The 26,815-nt window shown below is 38.2% G+C and overlaps 1 protein-coding gene and 1 long non-coding RNA gene across 6 annotated transcripts; both read right to left on the bottom strand.

The window, feature by feature from the left end:
- Positions 1-1,005: 1,005 nt before the first annotated feature.
- LOC137410095 (kinesin-like protein KIF21A) lies at positions 1,006-23,536 on the bottom strand. Of its 5 annotated transcripts, none has more exons than XM_068095678.1 (13): positions 23,227-23,536; positions 22,575-22,862; positions 21,024-22,041; positions 20,848-20,929; positions 14,147-14,308; positions 13,759-13,929; positions 13,009-13,185; positions 11,592-11,711; positions 5,208-5,445; positions 4,242-4,338; positions 2,411-2,605; positions 1,927-2,126; positions 1,006-1,474 (listed from the first exon to the last, which is right to left on the bottom strand). In XM_068095678.1, coding segments are annotated over exons 4-10 (873 nt in total). In that variant the 5' UTR covers positions 20,851-20,929; positions 21,024-22,041; positions 22,575-22,862; positions 23,227-23,536; the 3' UTR covers positions 1,006-1,474; positions 1,927-2,126; positions 2,411-2,605; positions 4,242-4,336. The 5 variants fall into 5 exon arrangements, with proteins under 5 accessions (XP_067951779.1, XP_067951781.1, XP_067951778.1 ...); XM_068095680.1 differs by having other exon boundaries at positions 21,069-22,041; XM_068095677.1 differs by having other exon boundaries at positions 20,848-22,041.
- A 1,551-nt stretch (positions 23,537-25,087) lies between these two features.
- LOC137410097 (uncharacterized) lies at positions 25,088-26,195 on the bottom strand. The gene is made up of 3 exons (XR_010980992.1): positions 26,074-26,195; positions 25,531-25,812; positions 25,088-25,250 (listed from the first exon to the last, which is right to left on the bottom strand). It is a non-coding gene; the product is annotated as an uncharacterized lncRNA (long non-coding RNA).
- Positions 26,196-26,815: the final 620 nt, after the last annotated feature.

Raw genomic sequence — 26,815 nt, 5'->3', positions numbered from 1 at the left:
GACTCAAACCACTCCAATCGGAGATGTCCTGTTGTTATACAGAGAACTAACAATAAAATTGAAAATGTTAGGCAAACTGAAAATCTTCAAATTGGCTGTATTGAAAAAAAAATTTCTTTGTTGTCAAATTTTGTGGTAATCTGCTAGTTGAAAACATTTTGTGAAAAAATGGTACATCACAAATTCTAATTGATCGTTAATTAAGCAATATCAGTTGACTGCTATAATAATTACATAACTAGGACAATTCTAACTTTCGAACATGTATGCATTATATATACATCTAACTACTTTTACTTTATTTTATCACCAAATTCAATGCTTTAAAAAAAGTATATCATAATAATCATCACGCAAGTGATATTATTTATTAACAAGCAGTATTGCTATTGTCGGACAAAAAATTGATGAAAAACTTTGCAATTAGGCTATCTCAGCATTTGGATAGTTTCTTTACAGAAGTTTTCCTCCCTTTATTTTAATAAACAACCTATACATACAGGTTTTTGCTTTAACCTTATAAAAATATTTTGATATCATAATCTTATTAGTAATCTGGCTGAGCTTTGTAATGGTTAGTTTAACATATATCTATGCAATATCAGAATTTACAATTCTATTGAAAAGGCAACTCCAAATACAAACATGCAGTCAGACATATTTGTATGTCTGACGGCATTCTCTGTCTTGTCACAAGCATCTCATCTACAACTTGTTCCATATGTGCAAACACATTATCAATTGATGGGTCAAAAGACTGTATTTCCGCACAAGAAAATTACTGCATGAATGTCTAACATTAGTTCAAGTCGTGTGAACAACCTTGCTGGAGTTGCCTGCCCGCCGACAAGCAACTCAAACAACAAGGTTCACAAGATTCCTTTCATGATTTGAACTTGTCTAATATGTATTATCCCCTTGGTTACCAATCAGTTTTATGGAGTTTTCCTACAGTGGCATTCGGACATATCCATAAAAAAATCAGATTTTAAACAAGGAATTAAATGCCAAGTGGGTACCAGCTTTATTTCTAGCGAAATAAAGAAATATAAATAAAAACATTAACTAATGGTTTAAGTAAAAAATTTTTATACATTTGGCTAACACCAAACCCTGAGATGAAATGCAAGATGAAAAATAAAATCTAGTAGAGTAATAGCTTTTTAGATTGCCATTTAAAATACTAATAAATTCTAACTGCAAATCACCTTATTCAAAGTTCATTTTAGGAAAGATACATGTACCAGCTGCTTAATAATAAACTCAGAGTTAGTAAGTGCCTCTCGTAGTTGAAGTGAATGGATTATGTTACGGAAAGATAAGAATGTTTGTAAGCTAAGAAAGGATTTGTCTTGATGCTGATAGCTTATAGAAGATTTTAGCTTCACAAGTGTTGCGTTCCGTTGCTCTGCAACTTGAGTGTTGATAGTTTTTAGATGGTCGTATGCATTTATATTATATCCACCACAGCATCCTGAAATCAGAATTAGTCAAGCATGATCAGCAATACAGATGCGTCTCTCAATGACGCAAATATTGTAATATAGCAATGAATGTAATATAACAATATTACTAAATACTGTTATACTATGAGAGATGATACCTGTGTAGGATTAACTAACACATATAAATATAGTGGTGATATCTCTGTGTAGGATTAACTAGCACATATAAATATAGTGGTGATATCTCTCTGTGTAGGATTAACTAACACATATAAATATAGTGGTGATATCTGTGCGTAAATTAACTAACACAGATATAAATATAGTGGTGATATCTCTGTGTGTAGGATTAACTAACACATATAAATATAGTGGTGATATCTCTCTGTGTAGGATTAACTAACACAGATATAAATATAGCGGTGATTTCTCTCTTTGTAGGATTAACTAACACAGCTTTTGTATCGGTCAGCAAGCCTACCTTTATCTTCTTCATCTCATTCAGTTCAGTACTAAGGTCCCTGATGCGCCGGTCGTAGACAACTTGGTTCTTCATCATTTTGGCGTGCTCCTTTTTGGCAGTATTTACTTTATTGAGCTCCTGTTGCATGGTATCCAGCCGTTTCTCAAACTCCATTTTAACTTTGCGCACCCGCTCCTCCGACTGCTGCTTCTTGCTGCCTGAAAACAGAACTCACATAACAGTTTATTTCATTTGTATTTGCTATCCTGGTAACTGCTGTCCGGTTACGAATTAGCTGGTTGCAAAGCTAGCTACACATTAAGATTATCAAACTCATACCAATTACTATCTAAATGACAGATTATTACACCAAAGCCATAGCACTGTATGGACTGAACTTTATAACTTGTTAAGAGCTAGCTGATTAACTATTAACAGCTGATCTAACATATACTAGCTATAACAGCTGATCTAACATATACTAGCTATAACAGGAGGTTACCTAAGCTGCTTAGGACCTGGTTTCGTTCTCGTTCAACAGCCATTATTTGGTCCTGCAAGTTGCGCATTTTATCCTCGTAATGCTGACGAATTGTTTGCAGTTGTCGCTGGCTCCTTTCGAGTTCTTCAATCATTCTTTGTTTAAGTGAAATCTCTCCTGACAGCTCTGCCAGGTCTTCTTGAAGATGGTCAGACTCTACAAGAATTAGAAATGATAAAAACCAGCTGATTATATCAAGTGATGAGCATATGAAGGTTTTAGCAATGCTTTCGACCAGTATTCATATGGGTAGAATAGCACCAGTGTATATACGTATATGGGTAGAATAGTTACCAGTGTATATACGTATATGGGTAGAATAGTACCGGTATCTATACGTATATGGGTAGAATTGTACCGGTATCTATATGGGTGCTATTCTACCTAGTATAGATACTGGGTAAAATAGTATCTATATGGGTAATCTTGGCCTTGACCTTTAAACGGTTGCATCAACCAAGGGTGATCAACTGATCAAGGCGGCAAAAGAAATTAACTGAAAGCAGCTGTCATATATGTTATAGCAGTTGTTATATATGTTATAGCAGTTGTTATATATGTTATAGCAGTTGTTATATATGTTATAGCAGCTGTTATATATGTTATAGCAGCTGTTATATATGTTATAGCAGCTGTTATATATGTTATATCAGCTGTTATATATGTCAAAATATGATGCTAGTAAGCGATCAATGAAAGTAATCTAGACTTGCACACTACGCTTACTGCTTCTAGCGAGCTGCTCTTCCTTGTGTTAGTCTAGCAAAACATTATCGAATTAATTGTTACATGATATACCTTACCCGCCTTAGCTTATTATGGCATAGACTTATTATGGCAATAACTTACTTAACAAGTTGTATACCATTACTGTTAACAAACTGTAGATTTCACCTTAGTTGGTGGTCTTTAATACTTCTGAAAACTCAGATTTTGCCCCCAAGTGAACAATAGTCTAGAGACACCTCATTTAATACTCTAACATAGAATTCAATTCTTTTTTAAAAATTACAGATAAATAATTTATAGATAGGCTAACTTTCAATATTATTTGCGTTCAACAAAGTTTACATAAGTTGGTAAAGCACAATGTTCAAATACTATTTGACTAAGAAAAATTTAACTAGCAGTTGTGACAGAGCTAAAACATAAGTTAATCATGTAAAATGTATCAAATAGTTTGTAGCTCTGAAAGTTTCAAGTTAATTACAAAAGATACATGAACGCTACGTTTTTTGTGGCGTTAAGAAGAAAAGCAACAAATGACAGCCACTGACTTACATTTAAAAAATGTGTCAAAATGTGTAAGAGTTGAGGCTGTTGTGGCTAGACACACGAAATAACGCGTCACATTGACAAATAAATGGACGAGTGCGAATTAGCCTTTACCAGGCGAAGGCCATGACATTCTTGTTAGATTTTTTATTATCATTAGTTGTTATTATTAGCGTTTTTAAGGAAATTTTGTTGTGTAAATTTTACTGTTGGTTTTGAGAGAGAATAAATTGATTGGTTAAAAAAGGTCAGACTTTACAGAATCCAGCTAGTTTTTTTCTGCCTTAACAAAACAACAACTTAAAAGCATTCTATATAAAACATGTAATATAATTATTAGGTTAACAAAACTGTGTTTTGCCAAATAAACAACGACATTGATTCAAATTGTCTTTGTAATTTATTCAAATATCCATTCGCATCTTACTGACACTTAACAATGACTGAACAATGCGTGCAGAGTTATTGAAATTAATAATAAATGCCTGTTCAATAAATCAATAAAGGTCAGTATTACCTGAGGTATTGAAGAAACGGAATTGTTATCCATTTCAGTAGGAAGTGTTTGCACAGAACTATCACCACTAGTGCCACAGCTATACCGTTCTAGATCTCTGCAGGCAGAAAAAGTAGGTCAAGGCCGGTCATACGGAGCAAGTTAAGGCCTGTCATACAGAGTAAGTTAAGACCTGTCATACAGAGTAAGTTAAGGGCTGTCATACAGAGTAAGTTAAAGCCTGTCATACGGAGCAAGTTAAGGGCTGTCATACACAGTAAGTTAAGGCCTTTCAAACAGAGTAAGTTAAGGCCTGTCATACAGAGTAAGTTAAAGCCTGTCATACAGAGTAAGTTAAGGCCTGCCATACGGAGCAAGTTAAGGGCTGTCATACCGAGTAAGTTAAAGCCTGTCATACAGAGTAAGTTAAAGCCTGTCATACAGAGTAAGTTAAGGCCGGTCATACAGAGTGAGTTAAGGCCTGTCATACAGAGTGAGTTAAGGCCTGTCATACAGAGTGAGTTAAGGCCTGTCATACAGAGAGCTAAAAGCTACTAAAACTGATAGTAGCTATTTACTATAAATACTATTTACTGTGTATGTGAACTTGTAGCTGTCATAGATAGATTTGCTGGAGCTCACCCTATAAAATTTTACTTGCATTCACAAACATGAATTAATGCAATGTCCGTAGTCATGTATTTTAATAGTCATTTTATTGCACTAGTGCTTTAAAAAAATTTCGAAAAAGATTAAATGTCCAGTAAACTGATGCAAATAGAAACAATCACATTAACCTTAACACAAGAGAAGATCTTAACACAAGAGAAGGTGAACCACAGCTTATAACTACAGGTAGATTTTAACACAAGAGAAGGTAACACAGCTTATAACTACAACCATCTGCAAGACATTTCACATTCTCTTTGATAATCCTTAACACTATGGTAGTAAACGTAGAGTGTTTAGAATATTTGGCCGGCTTACATTCTTGTTGCGACTGTATAGTTATCCCGGAATCCTGCAAAACCTGGTCTAAAAGCTGATCCCGTAACCTGGAATCCATCTGCATTTTATCGCAGCGAGCAGTCAACTCCTTGAATTGAGATTCTTTATGAGTACAAGCTAAGCCCTGAGTGAGAGCGAGGGAGAGAAGGTGCTCCAACAGATACTTGCTTTCATCAACAGAGGAGACATCCAAAGCTTTTGTCAAGCTAGTCTCATCCTAACAAGTAAGGTAGTATGTGTAATGAGCACATTTTGTAATATGGTTCAGAGACATCATTACAAGCAATATAACAACCAGTTCTTCGAGTTGCGTTGTGATTGCAAAAGCAATGACCAAATTTGATGCTCAAACCAAAGAGCTATCGCAATATGTAAATGTAACTTGTTTTGTCGTACTGTTAACTGATAAAAACTAATGAAAAAGGACTCAAGAAAAAAACAGCAGGGGTGTTATGTCTATTATATATACTTGCTTTTATTTACTAGTGTTATATTACCGCGCGTAATATTATGTTGGCGTATGAATATGTATGTAAGTAGTCGGAGCGGGAATTGCAGCCATGTTGCGGGCATATATGTAAGCGTGTATTTTCAGGCTGTGAGTTTGTAAACTGAATAATAAATATAGTTTGTTATTACTGTGAAAGTGTCTTGTAAACATAACAATTGGCGACGAGGATGGGATGGTGTTTAATAGATAATTAAACATCATCGTGAAGAACAACATGAAGATACTCCCTACGGAGATTCACTAACAACAAAGCGAAGAGTTAAGTATTAAGCAGTTACTATTGTATTGGTTGTTGATTTAATTAACTCCATCAATCATTCAAGTTAACCGAACAAGTCAAGAGGTATACTAATAGTAGTAGTAAGTAGCTGTACAAAAAAAAAAAAAAATTTTCAACATTGTGATCCTGGAGTGACACTTTGTAGTAGTAGTTGTCAGCACTGGTCTACAGTCATACCGTCGGTTGAGTAAAGTCAATTTTGGTGTAAATCACAAATTTGAAATCATGGCAGACTTGGGTGATTTGAGGGGGCCAGGTAAATTTGACCCTGATGGTGATGCTAGTACTGTATCTTTGAGATGGAAAAGTTGGTTAGAGGAATTCGAATGTTTTGCAGACTGTAAGGGTGTCGCTAACCAAGCAAATGATGGAGCAAATGATGCCATTAGAACTGAAAATAGAACTAAACGCCGTGCTCTGTTGTTATATTTAGCTGGGCCAAAAGTCAGAGAAACTTTTAAGAGTCTGGAAAATTCTGGTAATGCAGACCAATATACAGAGGCCATCAATGCACTCAACAGACACTACATTGTTGCACCGAATCCGACATTCCAACGACATTTGTTTAGGAAAACGACTCAAATTTTTGGAGAGACTGTTGCACAATATGTAGCACGTCTTAGGTCTATTGCTGAGGGATGTGAATACGACAATGTTAATGTAGAAATCAAAGATCAAGTAGTGAGTAGTTGTTTGTCAGATACTCTAAGGTCGAAATTACTCAGTAAAGGGGCAGATTTAGATCTTGCTAAACTATTAGAAATTTCTGCTAATCTTGAAGCAGTTGAAAAACAGACTAGAGAGATGAAAATAAGTCATGCCCCAGTTCTAGTCAATAAAGTAAAATATCAGAAACCCAGTCATCAACAGGCAGCTTCTAAACCGGTCCACAACCTTGAATGCTATAGGTGTGGCAAGCAGGGACATACAGGTTCAGATCCCAAGTGTCCTGCTAAAGGAAAAACTTGTAAAAAGTGTGGTGGCAAAGACCATTTTGCAGTTAAATGCCGAACAAAAACCAAGCCACAAGCTAGTAGCCACCCAAAATCAGCTGGAAATTCACAGAAACGTAAAACTCAAGTTCACCAGGTCACTGACAAGAAAAATGCCGATGGTGATGACCAACAGGCGGGCCAATATGCTTTTGCAGTAAAGTCAAGTGTTATAGAGTCCGACAAAGTCGTTGTGAATGTCGGTGGTGTTAACATGACTTTTATTGTTGATTCCGGCAGTGACTGTAATATCCTTAGCCGCAGCTTGTGGGAAAGAGCAAAAAGTGAAAACATCTCATGTAAAAGTAAAGGTGAAAATCGAGAAATCTACGCATATGGTGCTGACAAGCCTTTGAAGGTAATAGGTGTTTTTGATACTCTTGCTAGGCATAGTCAAACTGAGATACACACCGAGTTTGTAGTGGTAGATCATGACGTTGAGGCTCTATTAGGTAGAGAAACGGCTAAGTCACTGGGTGTGCTCAGGATTGGCGCGAACGTAAATAGGTGTGCAGGCGATGGGTATGCAAGTTTGTGCAACAAGTACGAACGAGTTTTTAGTGGTGTAGGTCTCTTGAAAGATCGTGAAATCAAATTGTACATCGATCGGTCGGTAAAACCAGTGATCCAGCCTTACCGTCGAATACCCTTTGGGCTGAGAAGTAAAGTTGAGGAAAAACTCCAAGAGTTGGTCGAGGCTGACGTGATTGAAAAGGTTCATGAGCCTACTGATTGGGTAAGCCCAGTGGTCATAACCCCCAAACCTAATGGTGACATCCGCTTGTGCATAGACATGCGACAGGCTAATCAGGCAATCAAAAGGCAAAGACACCCCATCCCAACAATTGAAGAAATGTTGCTGGATATGAATGGCTCCAAGTTTTTCAGTAAACTAGACCTCAAATGGGGCTTTCACCAAATAAAACTTCATGAAAGCTGCCGAGGTATAACAACTTTCAACACACACACTGGCCTATATAGGTACAAACGTCTTATGTTCGGCATAAATGCCGCACCTGAGTTATACCAATATGAAATACACAAAGTTGTATCCGGTATACCAGGAGTTTCAAATATGAGTGATGACCTGGTTGTGCATGGCTCTACAAAGAACGAGCATGACAACAGACTAGAACAGGTCCTAAACCGGTTGTCAGAGGCAGGGCTGACATTAAACCGAGAAAAATGTGTGTTTGGAGCCACTGAAATTGAATTTCTGGGCCACAAGTTATCCAGTGAAGGTGTGGACCCTGGTGCTGGCAAAGTTTCAGCCATTTTAAATGCAAGTCAGCCAAGCGATGTCTCGGAGGTACGAAGTTTTTTAGGCCTTGTAAACTATTTAGGTCGTTTTATCCCTAATATGTCCCGCATCAGTGAACCATTGAGAAGGCTCACCTGCAAAAATGTACCTTTCATTTTTGGTACTGAGCAGATTGCTAGTTTCGACCAACTCAAAGAGGCCCTTGCTCAACACGTAACACTGGGATACTTTGACAAGGACGCAGAGACCAAGATTGTCGCAGATGCTTCACCTGTCGGCCTGGGCGCTGTTTTGGTTCAGATCCATTGTGATGCACCCCGTGTCATAGCTTTTGCTAGCCGCTCATTGACTGAGGTTGAGCGCAGATATAGTCAGACGGAGAAAGAGGGTTTAGCGCTAGTTTGGGCTTGTGAACGGTTTGCACCATATGTGATAGGTACTAAATTCGACCTAGTGACAGATCATGAGCCGCTTCTAGCTATATATGGTCGAAAATCAAGACCTAGTGCACGCATAGAAAGGTGGGTTCTCCGCCTACAGCCATTTGACTTTAATGTGGTGTATGTAAAAGGGAAAAACAACATTGCAGACCCACTTTCGAGGTTGATATCACACGACCCTAATGCTAAAAATTGGTCCAAGGCTGATCTTGAAGAGTTGTCAGTAAGAGCAGTAGTTGTTAATTCCACCCCCAAAGCTCTAACTGCTAGACAGATTGAAAGAGCATCCGATCTAGATAAAGAGTTAGTGGAAGTAAAATCATGTCTTGAGAGTGGAAATTGGTCACAGTTTACTGGTCATAAACTTTTCCGAGCGCTATCCCACGAGTTGTGTAGTGTAGGCTCAGTAATACTCAGAGGCTCTAGAATTGTGATTCCCAGAAGTCTGAGACCTCAAGTACTGTCTCTCGCCCATGAGGGTCACCTAGGTATAGTGGGTACAAAAAGTAATTTAAGGAGCAAAGTTTGGTGGCCAGGTGTAGATGCTGAAGCTGAGAAATTGTGTAAATCGTGTCACGAGTGTCAAATCACAGGGAGGGGTTTCGGTCCAGAACCTTTGAGATCCACAAAACTGCCCACTGGCCCATGGGAGGACTTGGCTATCGATTTCTTAGGCCCACTACCTTCAGGGGAATCTATGCTAGTTGCAGTGGATTATTACAGTAGGTTTTATGAAGTCGCATACCTCAAAAATACCACTGCAGAAAAGACTGTGCTAGCCCTAGATTCTATGTTCTTTATACATGGTCTTCCTAAAACTGTGAAGTCAGATAATGGACCCCAGTTTGTTTCCCAAGTATTCCAAGACTATTTAAAACACAATGGCATTGAGCACTTAAGGGTGACACCAAGATATCCACAAGCAAATGGGGAAATTGAAAGACAAAATTCCTCACTCATGAAACGCATAAAGATTGCTTACAGCCAAAATCGAGATTATAAGCCTGAGGTTCAAAAGTACATGACAGCATATAGGTCTATCCCTCATCCTAGCACTGGCAAACCACCAGCAGAGTTGTTATATGGGAGAAGTATTAGAACAAAAATGCCCAGATTCGAGACCTATGCTGGTGACCAGGCTGTGAGAGACTCTGACGAAGAGTACAAAGCTAAATCTAAATTGTATTTTGACCAGAAAAATTCTGCAGACTTTGCATCCATAATACCAGGTGACACGGTGCTCATGAGGCGGGAGGTCCAAAACAAAGTTGACACACCTTTTCAGAATACTCCAGTCACTGTCGTAGAGAAAAATCAAAATCAGGTGACTGTTGAGTGTCCAGGTGGCCATAGGTTAAAGCGAAATGTAACATGTTTTAAACCCTACGTACTGCCGAGTGATACTCTTGCAGGTAGAGAAGAAGCAGAAAGCCAAGAGACAGGTACATCCAGTCTAGCTGAGCAGATGCCACTCCCAGATTTTGTAGATGAGACGCCTTTGGAACCTGAGCCGACACAGGAGACACCTACTACAACCAAGCCGAGATGGACAAGAGAGAGAAACTCAAAGCCACCAGGCTATCTGAAGGACTATGTCATGGGAAAATAACTCCCACTTACATACAGTTTACTTCTACTCATACTCGTATACAGCCGAGTGATACTAATACTCCGAGTGATACTAATACTCCGTTACATTTACTCATATACAGTCGAGAGATACTCATACTCAGTTACACTACATACAGTTTCACAGATATCCATATTTTATCACATTTTGTCATTTGTGGCATAACAAACTTTATCGAGAAAGAGAAGGATGTTATGTCTATTATATATACTTGCTTTTATTTACTAGTGTTATATTACCGCGCGTAATATTATGTTGGCGTATGAATATGTATGTAAGTAGTCGGAGCGGGAATTGCAGCCATGTTGCGGGCATATATGTAAGCGTGTATTTTCAGGCTGTGAGTTTGTAAACTGAATAATAAATATAGTTTGTTATTACTGTGAAAGTGTCTTGTAAACATAACAAGGGGTTCATTCTATAAGAATATATAACAGGTTAACTGTTTCTTGAATCTATGAGAAGAATTTGAGCCATAATAAAATTATTGATATAGGAATAAAAGTGTCATTTCTTCTAGTGAATAACGACAGGTGAAAAGATTATCTTGGCTTATAATAATATTTTATATGAGAGACAAGATAGGTATGAAAGGGCATGCAAGTCGTACGATGAGGTTTAAAGGTTGTTAGAGGGGCAGCGTTTTAAACATAACATGAACTGCTTCTAGTGAATTATTGAGAAAATGTTTCCAGTCGATAGGAGATGAACTCATTGTGGATGTCAAATAAAGGTGAAAGATTATAGATTCTGAATTAACAAAATCAAATGTCGCTGCATAACTGTAGAAGATAACTTTACTGATTTACATGCGCTTACGTAAATTCGAGTATAGCCATCTATGGGAACGGGCCGATAAATGGGAATTGTTAGCTAAGCCCGCTGTAACATTAAAAAGGATAAATAAAGCAATGAATAATTACTAAACATACAACACACTAATGAAATATATTAGGTAAGTGCTTAGACAGGAAGCAATGCGAGATTACTAAATGCTTAGACAGGAAGCAATGTGAGATTAGTAAATGCTTAGACAGGAAGCAATGCGAGGTTAGTAAATGCTTAGACAGAAAGCAATGCGAGATTAGTAAATGCTTAGACAGGAAGCAATGCAAGGTTAGTAAATGCTTGGACAGGAAGCAATGCGAGGTTAGTAAATGCTTAGACAGGAAGCAATGCAAAGTTAGTAAATGCTAGCAGTAGTCACTACAAGCCTAAGCAGACGCATAGCAAAAGCAAATGAACAAACCTTCGCCTCCTCTTCCATCTGCATGATATTGTTTTGGCACTCAGACACGTTACTCTGAATGTATGTCATATTGGTGCTCATCGTCTCCAGCTGATCTTCTAGGTCCATGGCGACAGTCGTCTGCAAATGAATAGGAGTTACACAACAACTACCTTAAGCGTGGTTCTCATATATGCCGCAAAGCACCGGCAACAGCACCGCAGGCTATGGCGGTGAAATGTGAGCCTACACGCCGGGTACCGCCGAGTACCACTGGTAGTTGCCGGCTGTCAACACGAGAGTTTAGCGCTGTTCAAATTTCGCAAATAGCCGCAAGCAAAACCTTCCTGAAATGCACTGTACAGGTGAAGGTCAACATTATCAAAATGGCGTGGCGAGCAAACATTTTATGTGATTATGCGATTATGTTTACCAATGCAGCTTTAGATGTGAACAGAAGCTGCCGATCCTGACGTCGCAAGCGTTTTGCTGCGCAAGTTACCGCCGGAGTCTCGCAATCGATATGGAAACCAGACTTTAGCAGCTATGAAGATGAGTTGAACATATCATCAACAAAATGGCAGCGCAATATAGTGTAACCGTGACATTACTGATTACTCTATGCAATGTAATGACTATGCCAGCAATTATCAAATAAGAGTCTGTAGAGAGTTTTCTGTTCAACAGAACAGAAAACATCAGAGAAACACAAGGAATAAGGCATTGGCTATTTACGCTGGCAAAATTATTATTTGCAAAAACACCACACACCCCTGATGGCTGTGTAGTAATAGAAGAAACTGATGTATTTGTGATTGGTTAGAAGTGTTGATCCCTGATTAACATAATCATGACACCAATTTGTTCATTTTCACAGTAAACCGATTTTATTTGAAAGTTGCTTTGAACTAGTGACAACGATCACCAACAAGTATTTATATATGAAAAAGGCTATTACTTGCTGTAAAAGATATGTGATGAACACTGGTGTAAATTGGAACTGCTTGCATAACATTTCAGGATATGTTAGATTAAATATTTTAAAGACCTAAGTTTTACTTGCAGTTTGATACAATTCATTAGCCTGACTTCAAGTTGTAGTTGGACGATTTTAGATTATAAGTTGATGGATCTTTTTCTTAAGAAAACACAAGTGTAAATAGCTGTACAAACATTAGTGCAATGATAAACTAAGGTTTACCCATATCTACTATATATATATATATATATAATTAATACAATCATGTTCCAATAAGGGTAATGACAACATCCAATAGATGTTTTGATCTTTACTTGACCTAGGTTGATACTTGTAAAACATAACTAGTTATTCAGTAGTCTCGATCTGTGTAGTCGCAGCAGATGTTTATGCCATGCGTCAGCTAAGAAATTTGCCCGTTTTAAGAGCCTAAGAGTAATGACTATACATGTGTCCGACCTCATTTCTCCTAATGGCAGTGTCCAGCCTTTTACTGTACGCATCTATCTTCTTGCTGAGCTGTTCTCGCTTGCTAATGTGAAGATCCATCTCAGCTTCCATGTTGGCAATTGTCTGTTTCCGCACAACAACGGATGTAATGTACCGCTCAAGCTTGTCCCACTTGCTTTTCGCCACCTGAGTTAGAGTAATCGAGTAAAACATAGTGTCCGTTAGCACAGAGGACAAGACAACATAAAATGTGTTTATATAAGAAACATGCCATACACAAAAAATACTCTTCCAATTTAAGTGGCAGATTATTTTATATTACTATAGGTTTAGCTGTAATCAGTAGAAAAAGTCACTAGTAAGTTGAGATTACAACAAAAGGCTGTGAGAAACTTTGATATAAGAGGTGACATGAGATAACATGAGGTGCCATGAGATAACATGAGGTGACATGAGATAACATGAGGTGCCATGAGGTGACATGAGATAACATGCGCTAGACGTATCAACAAAAGGCAAATAGTACATCGCCGTCTGAGCAACAAGCAGTTATCTACCCTGCAATTGCTCATTTAACATTGTCTAGTTTTATCTCAGCTATAAGTTACGACCAGGTTAGTGCTATGGCCCAGCTATAAGTTGTTCTTCAGTAACTAATATTCGCCACCAGAATACTGTTCAGAAATGAAAATCATTCTGAAGCAAATTTGGCAGATTGATTAGGACCAAGAGGTTAAAAAAAACGATGCAAACATTTACCTTGGGAGAGAAGAGAAGAGCTGCTGACTTGTGCCTAGAAGCAGAAGACGATGAAGTTTTGCCAGATGAATTTTTATGGGAGAGGTTTGCCCTATTTTTGGCCATCACCCTAGAAGAGGCGGACGAGTCTCTTTGTCTTTTCCTCAACTGACTGACCTCTTCGTGCTTGCGCTGGCAACACAATACGCTGACTTATGCAAAGGCTAGGATAAAATAAAAATGATTTATATGTCAAGGATACATGAAATGTCGATGGCTATCCCAAGCCACCTACTTTTTACGACAGAATTAATTAAAACATCAGTAGACTGTTATATTCGTCCTGTAATTAATGAAGGCACTCTTTGAAAACTTAGAGACCAACATTTGAGTGTTGTTAAAGACCAACCTTGAGTATGGCATCTTCCTGTCTGTTTTGCAACTCCAACATGCGCACCTGATTGTCTCGTTGCCGCGTCTCTTTTTCCAGCTGTAGCAGCTCCTTATTCTTTCGTTGGTCACTAATCTTATTCTTCTCTGACTCCGTCTTCATCTGTGCCATCAGTCGCACCTGCAATAGCATCACCATAGTTGTCGAGATCTCCAAAACCAAGATCATGTGGTGGTGCAATAGTCAACACAACACATTACGAAGATCCCAAAAAACTCATACGCCAAACAATTATTTCCCATTCAAACTTTTCCCTGACTAACACAGATATAAATATAGTAGTGATGTCTCTCTGTGTAGGATTAAGTAAGACATAAATAAATATAGTGGTGATATCTCTTTGTGTAGGATTAACTAGCACATATAAATATAGTGGTGATATCTCTGTGTAGGATTAACTAACACATATAAATATAGTGGTGATATCTCTGTGTAGGATTAACTAGCACATATAAATATAGTGGTGATATCTCTCTGTGTAGGATTAACTAGCACATATAAATATAGTGGTGATATCTCTCTGTGTAGGATTAACTAGCACATATATAAATATAGTGGTGATATCTCTCTGTGTAGGATTAACTAGCACATATAAATATAGTGGTGCTATCTCTTTGTGTAGGATTAACTAACACATATAAATATAGTGGTGATATCTCTCTGTGTAGGATTAACTAACACATATAAATATAGTGGTGATATCTGTGTGTAGGATTAACTAACACAGATATAAATATAGTGGTGATATCTCTGTGTGTAGGATTAACTAACACATATATAAATATAGTGGTGATGTCTCTCTTTGTAGGATTAACTAACACAGCTTTTGTATCGGTCAGCAAGCCTACCTTTATCTTCTTCATCTCATTCAGTTCAGTACTGAGGTCCCTGATGCGCCAGTCGTAGACAACTTGGTTCTTCATCATTTTGGCGTGCTCCTTCTTGGCAGTATTTACCTGATTGAGCTCCTGTTGCATGGTATCCAGCCGTTTCTCAAACTCCATTTTAACTTTGTGCACCTGTTCCTCCGACTGCTGCTTCTTGCTGCCTGAAAACAGAACTCACATAACAGTTTATTTCATTTGTATTTGCTATCCTGGTAACTGCTGTCCGGTTACGAATTAGCTGGTTGCAAAGCTAGCTACACGTTAAGATTATCAAACGCATACCAATTACTATCTAAATGACAGATTATTACACCAAAGCCATAGCACTGTATGGACTGAACTTTATAACTTGTTAAGAGCTAGCTGATTAACTATTAAGAGCTGATCTAACATATACTAGCTATACCAGCTGATCTAACATATACTAGCTATAACAGGAAGTTACCTAAGCTGCTTAGGACCTGGTCTCGTTCTCGTTCAACAGCCATTATTTGGTCCTGCAAGTTGAGCATTTCATCCTCGTAATACTGACAAATTGTTTGCAGTTGTCGCTGGCTCCTTTCGAGTTCTTTAATCATTCTTTGTTTAAGTGAAATCTCTCCTGTCAGCTCTGCCAGGTCTTCTTGAAGATGGTCAGACTCTACAAGAATTAGAAATGATAAAAACCAGCTGATTATATCAAGTGATGAGCATATGAAGGTTTTAGCAATACTTTCGACCAGTATTCATATGGGTAGAATAGCACCAGTGTATATACGTATATGGGTAGAATAGTTACCAGTGTATATACGTATATGGGTAGAATAGTACCGCTATCTATACGTATATGGGTAGAATTGTACCGGTATCTATATGGGTGCTATTCTACCTAGTATAGATACTGGGTAGAATAGTATCTATATGGGTAATCTTGGCCTTGACCTTTAAACGGTTGCATCTTTAAACTGAAAGCAGCTGTCATATATGTTATAGCAGTTGTTATATATGTTATAGCAGTCGTTATATATGTTATAGCAGTTGTTATATATGGTATAGCAGCTGTTATATATGTTATAGCAGCTGTTATATATGTTATAGCAGCTGTTATATATGTCAAAATATGATGCTAGTAAGCGATCAATGAAAGTAATCTAGACTTGCACACTACAACATTTGAAGCAAAGTTTGAAGAAAAATAATGATAATTCCGATGACAGTCACGCAGACTCGGACAGACACACATCCAAAAGAATGCTAACAACTCCAAAGACACATACACATAGCACGAGGACAGATGCACAGACTTGCATAGACACACACATGCATGTTCACACATACAAACAAAACGCATACACATACAAGCGCGCACACACACACACACACACACGTGGACGCACATGCATACACACACGCACGCACGCACACACACACACGCACGCACGCACGCACGCACGCACGCACGCACGCACGCACGCACGCACGCACGCACGCACGCACGCACACACACACACACACAGGTATTCAAACACACATTAAATAGTGTTAAATGTATCTTTTACTTGCGGGTATAAAACTTGTTTTTAAAGTGCACGGTAACCTCTTGACAGATTAAAACAGCTTGGCGTGATAGAATAAAGTTCCCCACATTAAACCTCGCGAAATTGCGCCATTTGAAAAGATGTTTGCAGAACATTGATGGTAATTCTAATAATAGCCACGCAGACACAGAGACGGACAAATACATTCATATACTTGCTCAGAACAGACACAGACATGAACGCGCAAAGACATACACACAGACACAGACAGCGACACACACACACACACACGCACGCACGCACGCATGCACGCACACACACACACGTGCAAACACACCCAAACTCAGATACACAAACATACAAAGATGTACAGACACAGCTGTGCACAGAAATACACAAACTCACATGCAGAGACCCACACAGAAACACACTCAGGCGATCAAACAGACACACTTGCACGCACGCATAGCCGCACACACATACAGTCACACACACGCAGTCTTGCGCAAACACACTTGCACACACCAAACTCTCACCAACACGCATGCACATACACACGCGTTTATGTAACCAGATACATGTATGTACCATTAAATTCAACGGATTTGATTTTTTTATCAATCGCCAAATGTTCTTTTGAGAGTTCACTGTGACAGCTTGATAACGGTCCAAAATAGGAACAGTTTGATAGTTCCAACTGTACCTTCAACTTTCGAGTGAGAAGCCGTCCTTGAAGATTATAGTAACCTCTTGACACACTTTGAAATTCTTGTTGTTAATGAACAAAATTCACCTTGGCGTACCTGCAACATTTGGAGCAAAGTTTTAAAAAAAATAATGATAATTCTGATGACGGTCACGCAGACACGGACAGACACACATCCAAAAGAATGCTAACAACTGCGAAGACACATATGCATAGCACGAGGACAGATGCGCAGACTTGCATAGACACACACATGCATGTTCACACATACAAACAAAACTCATACACATACAGGCGCGCACACACACACACACACGTGGACACACATGCATACACGCATGCACACACACAGGTCTGTCTTCAAACACACATTAAATAGTGTTAAATGTATCTTTTACTTGCACGTATAAAACTTGTTTTTAAAGTGCACGGTAACCTTTTGACAGATTAAAACAGCTTGGCGTGATTGAATAAAGTTCCCCATATTAAATCTCGTGATATTGCACCATTTGGAAAAATGTTTCCAGAGCTTTGATGGTAATTCTAATAATAGTCACGCAGACACAGAGACGGACAAATACATTCATATACTTGCTCGGAACAGACACCTGCCATAAACGTGCAAAGGCATACACACAGACACGGACAGCGACACACACAAACACACACGCGCGCAAACACACCCAAACTCAGATACACAAGCATAGAAAAATGTACAGACACGGCTGTGCACAGAAATACACAAACTCACACGCAGAGACACACACAGAAACACACTTGGGCGATTAAACGAACACACACTTGCACACACACATAGTCAGACTCACGTACGGTCACGCATAGCAGTCATGCGCAAACACGCTTGCACACACCAAACTCCCACCAACATGCATGCACATACAAACACACTTATGTAACCGGATACATGTATGTACAAGTAAATGCAACGGATTTGATTCGTTTACCAATCAATGTTCTATTGAGAGTTCACAATAGCAGCTTGAGAGAGGTCCCAAATATTGACAGCTTGATAGTTCCAACTGTACCTTCAAATTTTGAGTTAAAAAGCCGTCCTTGAAGATTTTAGTAACCTCTTGACAGACTTTGAAGATCTTGTTGTGATTCAACAAAATTAACCTTGGCAAACCTGCAATATTTGGAGCAAAGTTTGAAGAAAAAAGATGATAATTCCGAAGACAGTCACGCAGACACGGACAGACACATATCCAAAAGCATGCTAACAACTGCGAAGACACATACACATAGCACGAGGACAGATGCGCAGACCTGCATAGACGCATGTATACATGTTCAAACACACGAACAAAACGCATACACATACAAGCGCACACACACACACGTGGACGCACATGCATACACACACGCACACACACAGGTATTCAAACACACATCACAGTTGTAGCTTTCATCGCAATGGAAGCTACAAGTAGAATAGGTATGACATAATCCACAGTTGTAGTTTTCATTACAATGGAAACTACGAGTACAATAGGTATGACATGACCCACAGTTGTAACTTTCAATGCAAGGGAAGCTACAAGTAGAATAGGTATGACATGATCTACGGTTGTAGCTTTCATTGCAATCGAAGCTACGCGTACAATGGTTATGACACGACCCACAGCTGTAGCTTTCACTGCTATGGAAGCTACAAATACAATAGATATGACATGACCCACAGTTGTAACTTTCCTTTCAACGGAACCAACGAGTACAATAGGTATGACATAGTCCACAGTTGGAGAATTCATTGCAATGGAAGGTACTAGTACTATTAACTAGTCTGAAAACTGACCTATAGCTAGCAGGTTAACTAGTCTGAAAACTGACCTTTAGTGAGCAGGTTAACTAGTCCGAAAACTGACCTTTAGCAAGCAGGTTAACTAGTTTAAAAACTGACCTTTAGCGAGCAGGTTAACTAGTCTGAAAACTGACTTTTAGTGAGCAGGTTAATTAGTCTGAAAACACACCTATAGTAAACACACCCATATTTGGTTTCATTCGAAGTAATGTAATGATATTCATTCTACTACATGTATGTATGTATTGCTAATGTTTAAACTAAGAAAAAGTCAAGTGGCAGTTGGTGCTGTGCCTATGAATGTTCAAGCAATCCTGAGAAATGCCGAAATCGGGCGTTGCACCGCTTTACAAACAAGAAACGAGCTGAAACCCGTAATGCTTGCCTAAGGCACTGCGAAGACAGAATTGGACTCCAACATCGAGCTCTGTATTATGCAGTGGATTATTATTGTTATGGTTACTCAGTTTTTATTGCGGTTATTGTGCTTATTGCTCGAGTGTTTATCTATATAAATACTTTTCCATAAACAAATATTTCCATAATTTCATGGAAATGGATATGGAAATTTTATTATGCAAATAATATGAAATTGTTATAGAAATAATATAGAGATAATATAGAAGTGTTATGGAAATGAAAATAGTATGGAAGTGTTATGGAAATGAAAATAATATGGAAATGGAAATAATAGAGAAATGGATTATAGAAATATAAAAAATACAGTGCTTTGAGATCAAATATCAAAAGCAGCTTTCCTTAAAAGATCAAAAATTGAATAATGCAGAATTGAATAAGAAAAAGACACTCCTAGACTTCTCGAAAAATAACATCGATAGTAATGCATATTGTTTATAAGGGCTAAATATGTGTGCCTTATGGAATCGGATACTTATCGAATCGGACAGAACATAGGATGAAAACCTTTTTTCTTCTTCTGAAAATCGATATACAGAGCTAAAATCTTTCACACTGTTTGGAAACTAGGTACTTATTAACCACACAAAAATCATTATGTTTGATGCAGAAGTTTTTGAGATATGTCTATCGGTTAATATAAACAAATATTTTTACAGCTTAACATTTGACAATTTAGTGAATAAGCTGCTACACCAAAATGCTTGTTCTTGGTGTCAAATTGAAGCTCAGAATGTGTTTCTAGCAGCCATAAAACAGAACTTTGATAACAATTTGCAAAAAAATTGTAAGCCAAAATATTTATGTCGATCGATATGACAAGACTGACCTATAATTTACGGAATAATAAAGAAGGTGCCAATTTTAGCCAAAATCTGTTACTATCACCTGATTCTACACAAAATTCTGAATATACAAGTAAAATCTCATGACAATATCACATAATCTCTTCTTTCTATAGTCTCCGGTAGCATATGGAGTCACAGAAAAAGCACATTTAAGAAAAATGACTTTGAAAAAAAACTTTATGCCGCTGCCTCTGTTGCTCAGTAGTCGTGCGACGTATTGTTGACTTGCTTAGGCAGATAAATGGGACTAATCTCAACTTTTTCAAGAGATTGTTCCCAACCAACTGCAAAAGAAAGTAAACCTTACCAATGCTATCTTCAACTTCTGCTCTTTATCCTGCTGTCTCTGCTGCTCAGTAGTTCTGCGACGTGCTGTTGACTTACTGCTACAGACAATACGCCTTTTTCTCAAATCTTTCAAAAGAAAAAAGCCAATGACCTACAGGAGGAAGTAAACCTTACCATGATGTTGACTGATTCTGTCTTTACTGATGCTCCGGCTCTTCAACCTCTGCTCATCTCGCATGCAACTATTTATTCTAACCTACAAACAAACCAAAATACATTTGCACTCTAAAAATACTTCCGTCTACTACTATTGAATACTACTATGTATAATACTCTAATTAGCACTTCACCATTCCGTTGAATTAAGCACCAAACTTTCCGGCCGCATAGGTTACCCCTTCTTTTTGACGCTGTCTTTGCTGCTCAGTAACTCTGCGACGTACTTTTGACTTCCTCTGACTGCTACTGACAATCTTTCTCTTCAATCTGTGCTCATCTTTGGCTTTTACATGCAGCAATGACTTCTCACCTACAAGCAAACCAAAATACTTCAGTACCCTGAATACTTCAGTCTGACCACTATTGAAGACCATCACAGCCATCGTCACACTCACTGTCACTGCACGCTTACCATGCTACTGGGACTTCGGGTAACGTCGCCAGATTTCCCCATTCAAACACTCATTCGCATTCTGTGTGCCGAACTTCGCACACCGCTCCAACGATCTCTCGTCTGACAATCTCTCGTACACAGGCAGGATCACAGTCAACATTGCATTTGGTAAGTCAGGTTTTGAAAGTGACTTGCTGGGATTATTATACCAACACCAGCTATCACGAGGGCAATAAATAGGCTGCGGGTGCAAGGCTTCAGACATGATGTGATATGGCGCGGCCAACATTTCTCTTTTCATTCCATCAATGTTACCGGGATTCTGACTGATGGCTTTGCGATAGTAAGACTGCAAAGAGGTCATCACGGTTTCTGTAAGCTTGCCTTTCCTGGAAATAGGCGTCGCCGATTTACTATATGAAACTTGAGTTTTTTCAAATGAGTCGTCAAATGTTTAGCAACATGATTTATGTGCTCTTCCTCCTTGACACTGACATTACCATACACATTCAGACTACACACCGCATCATACGCTGCACTGTCACCATCACAAAGAAAAACAGTATAACGTGAAGGCCCTGTTGTAGATCTCTGCCAAATAATCTTTGCTGCTTCTCTCTCCATAGCACCGCTCGAGCCATCATGGTTCTTCTCGCAAGCATCTTGGTGTTTCTTCCAGAACTCGTCGTAATCACTGTCATCCTTCTTCGGTCCTTTCTCACATACCTGGCAGTAGTTTGACATCACTTCAAAGTCTACAACATATCCAGTAAGAACATCTATAGCAACAAATACACCATTGTGTGAACTATTTCCACGCTTCTGCCATGTACCGTCATAACTTACAGCTATATCTACAGTATCTACATCAGTACTACGTCTATCAAGCTTCAGATACTCTTCCTTTACAATATTCCTATTGATTCTAAAACGATCCTCTAAAACTGTAGAACATGCAGTAGATGCCTAACTTAGCAAAGTATGAAGCACTCGTAATAGGCAGTAGTAAATTTAAATCCGAAATAAAGCTACTTGAATGTTCATAACCTACCCCGTTACTCTTACAAGAACAAACAAACCTATCGTTTATATCATAAGCCTTACCATTTACCACACTCGAGGATGTGTGCTGCGACATAACTATGGTCTTACAATCATTACAAACTACTTCAAATAAACTAGACATACCATATACTCTATCAGTCTCAACTAACCCTACATTAGTACTACAACAGACGAAACACATTATATGAGAAACTAAGCTATATAAGAATTCAATGCTCACTACCCTAAAGCTGCTTGCCCTGACAGTGCTTGCAGCGGTATCACCAGAAGTAGTGTCAGCACCAGCAGAAATTGGCGAGCCAGCAGGATACTTCTTGAAAGTCTCCAGCTTGCAATTGGACGCAGAAACTGGAGCGGCAGCAGAAACTGAAGTGGCAGCAGAAACTGAAGTGGCAGCAGCAGAATCTGAAGCAGCGGCAGAATCTGGATCAGCGCAAACTGGAGCATAAGATGTAGATGGTGCTGATGAGAGAAGAGATGTACTCGGCGGTGGTGTGATCGCATCAACTTTCTACAAATAAAAAATAATTTATGCTTAGAAGTTATTAGTTGCAGATAATTATTTTTTGCTGAGACTTCATATTTATCTTGGGTTCATATTATGCGATGTATACAGCATACTGAAGCACCACAGCTAACTTTACCACTGATAGAAAGGCCTAATAGGAAACCTTCAACGTTAATGTTTTGTATCGAATAGCATAACATCAACTCGGTATCGTCGATACATAACCAACTATTTGAATTGTTTGGTTAGCCTAATGAAATGGATAGTAGCTGAAAAGATTTCTAGTACCGAATTAAAACTAGTCATATTAACTAAAAATTGAATCAAAAAAATTACTAATAAAAAATAGCAAAACGATAATGCTAACCTAGCCATAGGTCTTTTTAGATGGAAAGACTCGTCTTCTTTTCTTCTTCCCAAACGCAATGGCTGAATAGGACTTCACTGTAGATCAAAATATAAAAGTAGAGCGTGTGTGGGAGCTTTGCAAAACGATAAGGAGCTATGTATTATGCAAATAAAGAGGTCGTAAGGGTTGCATTTTTGCGGTTTTCTTGCGGTTTGTATTATTACAGGGTGTCCATAAAAAGCTTATTGTAGAGTTTTGTCTTAGTTTCTGTCAATAAAACGCATACATGTTGAAAAAGCACATTCTACTGCTTACAGTGCTTCATAAATCGGCAATATAGAAAATTTGCCCAAAATTCAAAAATTGTCATATGTCACCATAAGTTTCGGCCTTAATCCATAACTGTCACGTACAACTTCTATCATATTTTCTAAGGAAATCAGGCACGCTGATTCCGACTTTGTATTCAACATAAAGATTGGTCAACTAACCTTCAAAGACATTAGCTTGTTACAACTCGTAGCTTGTTGCATGATGTTTAAATGGGCTGAAAAAAGAGCAATTTTATCACAAGCTAGCGATGTTATCGCGGTTTTTTGAACTCATTAAATATGCAATGTTAAAAGCTTATTTACCTTTCAGAAAATACATTATTTTTAAGACTTAATTTAGATAAAAATGGATTTTAAAGCACCTATCTCTATTATTCTAGATCGGTCTAAACATTGCTAAATTCCATTCCTGAAAAGCTAGGTTACGTCATGTATCTATGAGCAGAGCTAGTTGAGCTGATCATGTTGTTTTTGAGACCGATATTAAAACGCTGTAAAAAGGCCTTCAATACTCTGAAAGTTGGCGGACCAATCTTTATTTTGAGTACAAAATTTGAATCAGCATGTCTGATTTACCTGGTAAATACGATAAAAGTTGCATGTGACAGTTATGGTGTTAATGTTCACAGGGTCTTTAGAGGAAAACTATGGGCCGATTTCTATCCGAGTTTTTTCTACCCCCCCTCCCTTCCTCTACCATTCCTACTGCTAACTATTTCTTCTACCTCGCCTTCAACTTTCCTGTAAAAATGGGGCTTGGTGGCAACCATCCTCGGTAGATGTTTTGCTTTAATCTCTTTCAAGCTGTATGAAAGACCTGTTGATGCTAGGGTTGGCGGCTCCACATCAACATACACTGGTTTTGATCCTGAAATGAGATGCTTTTCCAGCTCCTTGAAGAGGTCATCAATGTAATCTACAAAATTAGAACAATAATTATGAAAGAGCATAGCAATATGGTTGATACATTGACTGGGTTTGTATAAAACCACTGTGAAAGCAATCGTGTTGTGATCACTAAAGCAGCTTTGAGAAACCTACGAGAGCATAGAAAAAAATACCTAGTTTATTTGGTACGAAAAGTTTTTTATCAGTGGCAAGTCTGCCAACATTACTTACTACATGTAGCATCTTGTCTCCGATGAACAGCAGTTAGTACTTGCTTGGTCGCCTTACTCCTCTGAACGACAACCAGAGGCATTCCATCCCTCTTAAGCTTGACATCTTTGTTACAGCTTTCGTTATGTAGCATAACGGTTGTACTCTATAACCAAAACAAGATCTCATTTTTTAACAAGTCGCCATTTGCAAAAGTTGCAAATCACGAAAAGGATCGACTGAGACATGCCAAAACAGTAATGTTTGTGTGTCAAACATTACCATTGGTTAGAGCTTATAGATTTGGTGTACTCATCTGTCTGTTCTATCGGTCTATTGAGTGGTGACAACAAACTCATCATAGTATATAAACAGCCTCCGAGGCCCACTGACTGAAGTTTTGACCGACTTATTGGAGAATTGATCACAACTTTAGTACAAACCATGATAGCATTCCACTATTGCTGAAGCCTTCCATCTTTGGGGCATTCCTGTTGATCTCGGCATGGAAAGATTCTAGCTCGGTAGTAGCTAGTCTACCAGCCTTAGATACGGCATCAATCAGGCCCTTTCTTTCAAGAATCGGTCTTAGTTTTACTGCCGTTAGGCTATCTACAAAACAAGAAATTATTTAATTATTGCAATGCCAAGGCTTCAATTCTACATTTGGCCTAAGTTGACCTATACCTTGCCAGTGATGGTAACATGAACGCATATATAAATATATTTATATATATATATACTTATATATATATATACTTATATATATATATACTTATATATATATATATAGCAATAAGTAATCGATTAATATTTACTTGGCCAGATGATATAGAAATAAAATAGTATAACATCAGTCACCCATACATAATATTAAAGCCATGTTACTTACATCTATCAATCCAGCGGCGATCACAAAGATAACCTTCACTATCTGGTTCTGGCAATAAGGTGTCTGTCCCATGAACACAATGATGGAATTTAGTGTTATCTCTGTGAACATGAATGGTGCGCATGTGGTTGGTGACTGATTTTCATCATTCGATTCTAAGCTGACTTCCAGGCTCTGTGTTTACCACAACGTGATAGAGGTGGCGTATTATCGTCTCCGACCAGTGACCAACAACTCTGTTAGCTGCAACGCTAGCAAACTCACAGAGCTTTTTCTTTAGATCTAATAAAAGTGAAACAACTGTAATAACTTAAGCATGGTGCTTATTTTATTACATGTATATCCAATTAACTGGTACCATGTGGCAATAAGCAAACCTTGGTGCATAAACCACAGAATTCCAAAAGGTTGGATAACACTTTTGCCACCAGCCTTAACACGCTATAAATAACCAGTTTGGCGCAATCTGAACCTACTCTATCTATCTCAGAGAAATATCAGATATTGTGCTTGTAGAATCAAACTTTTAAATTAAACACTCACTCTTCGCAATATGCCATAGATCGAAATAGTGGGTAAGCTCTGTCCATTCTTTCCTCATGTAAGGAGCAATCATGATATGCTGGTCAGTTGTTAGGCTGCCTATACAAACACCAGCATCTTCCACTTCTCGACGGCATCTGATCAATCCCTCCTTCTCCATTGCCTGTGATGAAGTTGTCTCAGTGACCTGTATATGTAAGAATGTTCAATTTGGTTTGACTATCGGGCGCTGTCTTTCTTATAAAACATAAACACAATAGGTATTGAAACACTGAATATGTTGTTAAACGTTTAAGCAGATAACTAATCAATTTATCAAATCTAGTAAAAATAATAATGTTCACTGGAGACAGTTCTCACCTTCACCAACTGAGATGCCACTATAAGAGAGAATTTTACATCCATTAGTGTGTAGGTGCTGTATAGGGCACTATGTCCTGGGGTGTCAAATCTTCCATCTCTGCTGAAATCTATATGTTCTGCATCTAGGGCCTGTTGTACTGCCGTCATGTTATGGCTGTAGAGATTTCTGATGACCTGTGTAGAAAAAACTTAGTATTACATGAAACATACAAGATTGTTACATAAAAGGCGTAGAGTTTAGATAGAAACCAAGCTAGTAATTGCTGTATATATTCATTTGAGTTTTGAACATTGGTGAATACATTCAGGACTCAATTGTACCATGATATGATGTGAATGACATTCGACATACTTGCGTTTCATTTTGTCAACCTATTTC

This window comes from Watersipora subatra, unplaced genomic scaffold (genome assembly GCF_963576615.1).
Source record: "Watersipora subatra unplaced genomic scaffold, tzWatSuba1.1 SCAFFOLD_69, whole genome shotgun sequence".
Taxonomy (NCBI): domain Eukaryota; kingdom Metazoa; phylum Bryozoa; class Gymnolaemata; order Cheilostomatida; family Watersiporidae; genus Watersipora; species Watersipora subatra.
Note: the sequence above shows the minus strand (reverse complement) of the source record. Positions and strands in the feature narration are given on the sequence as shown.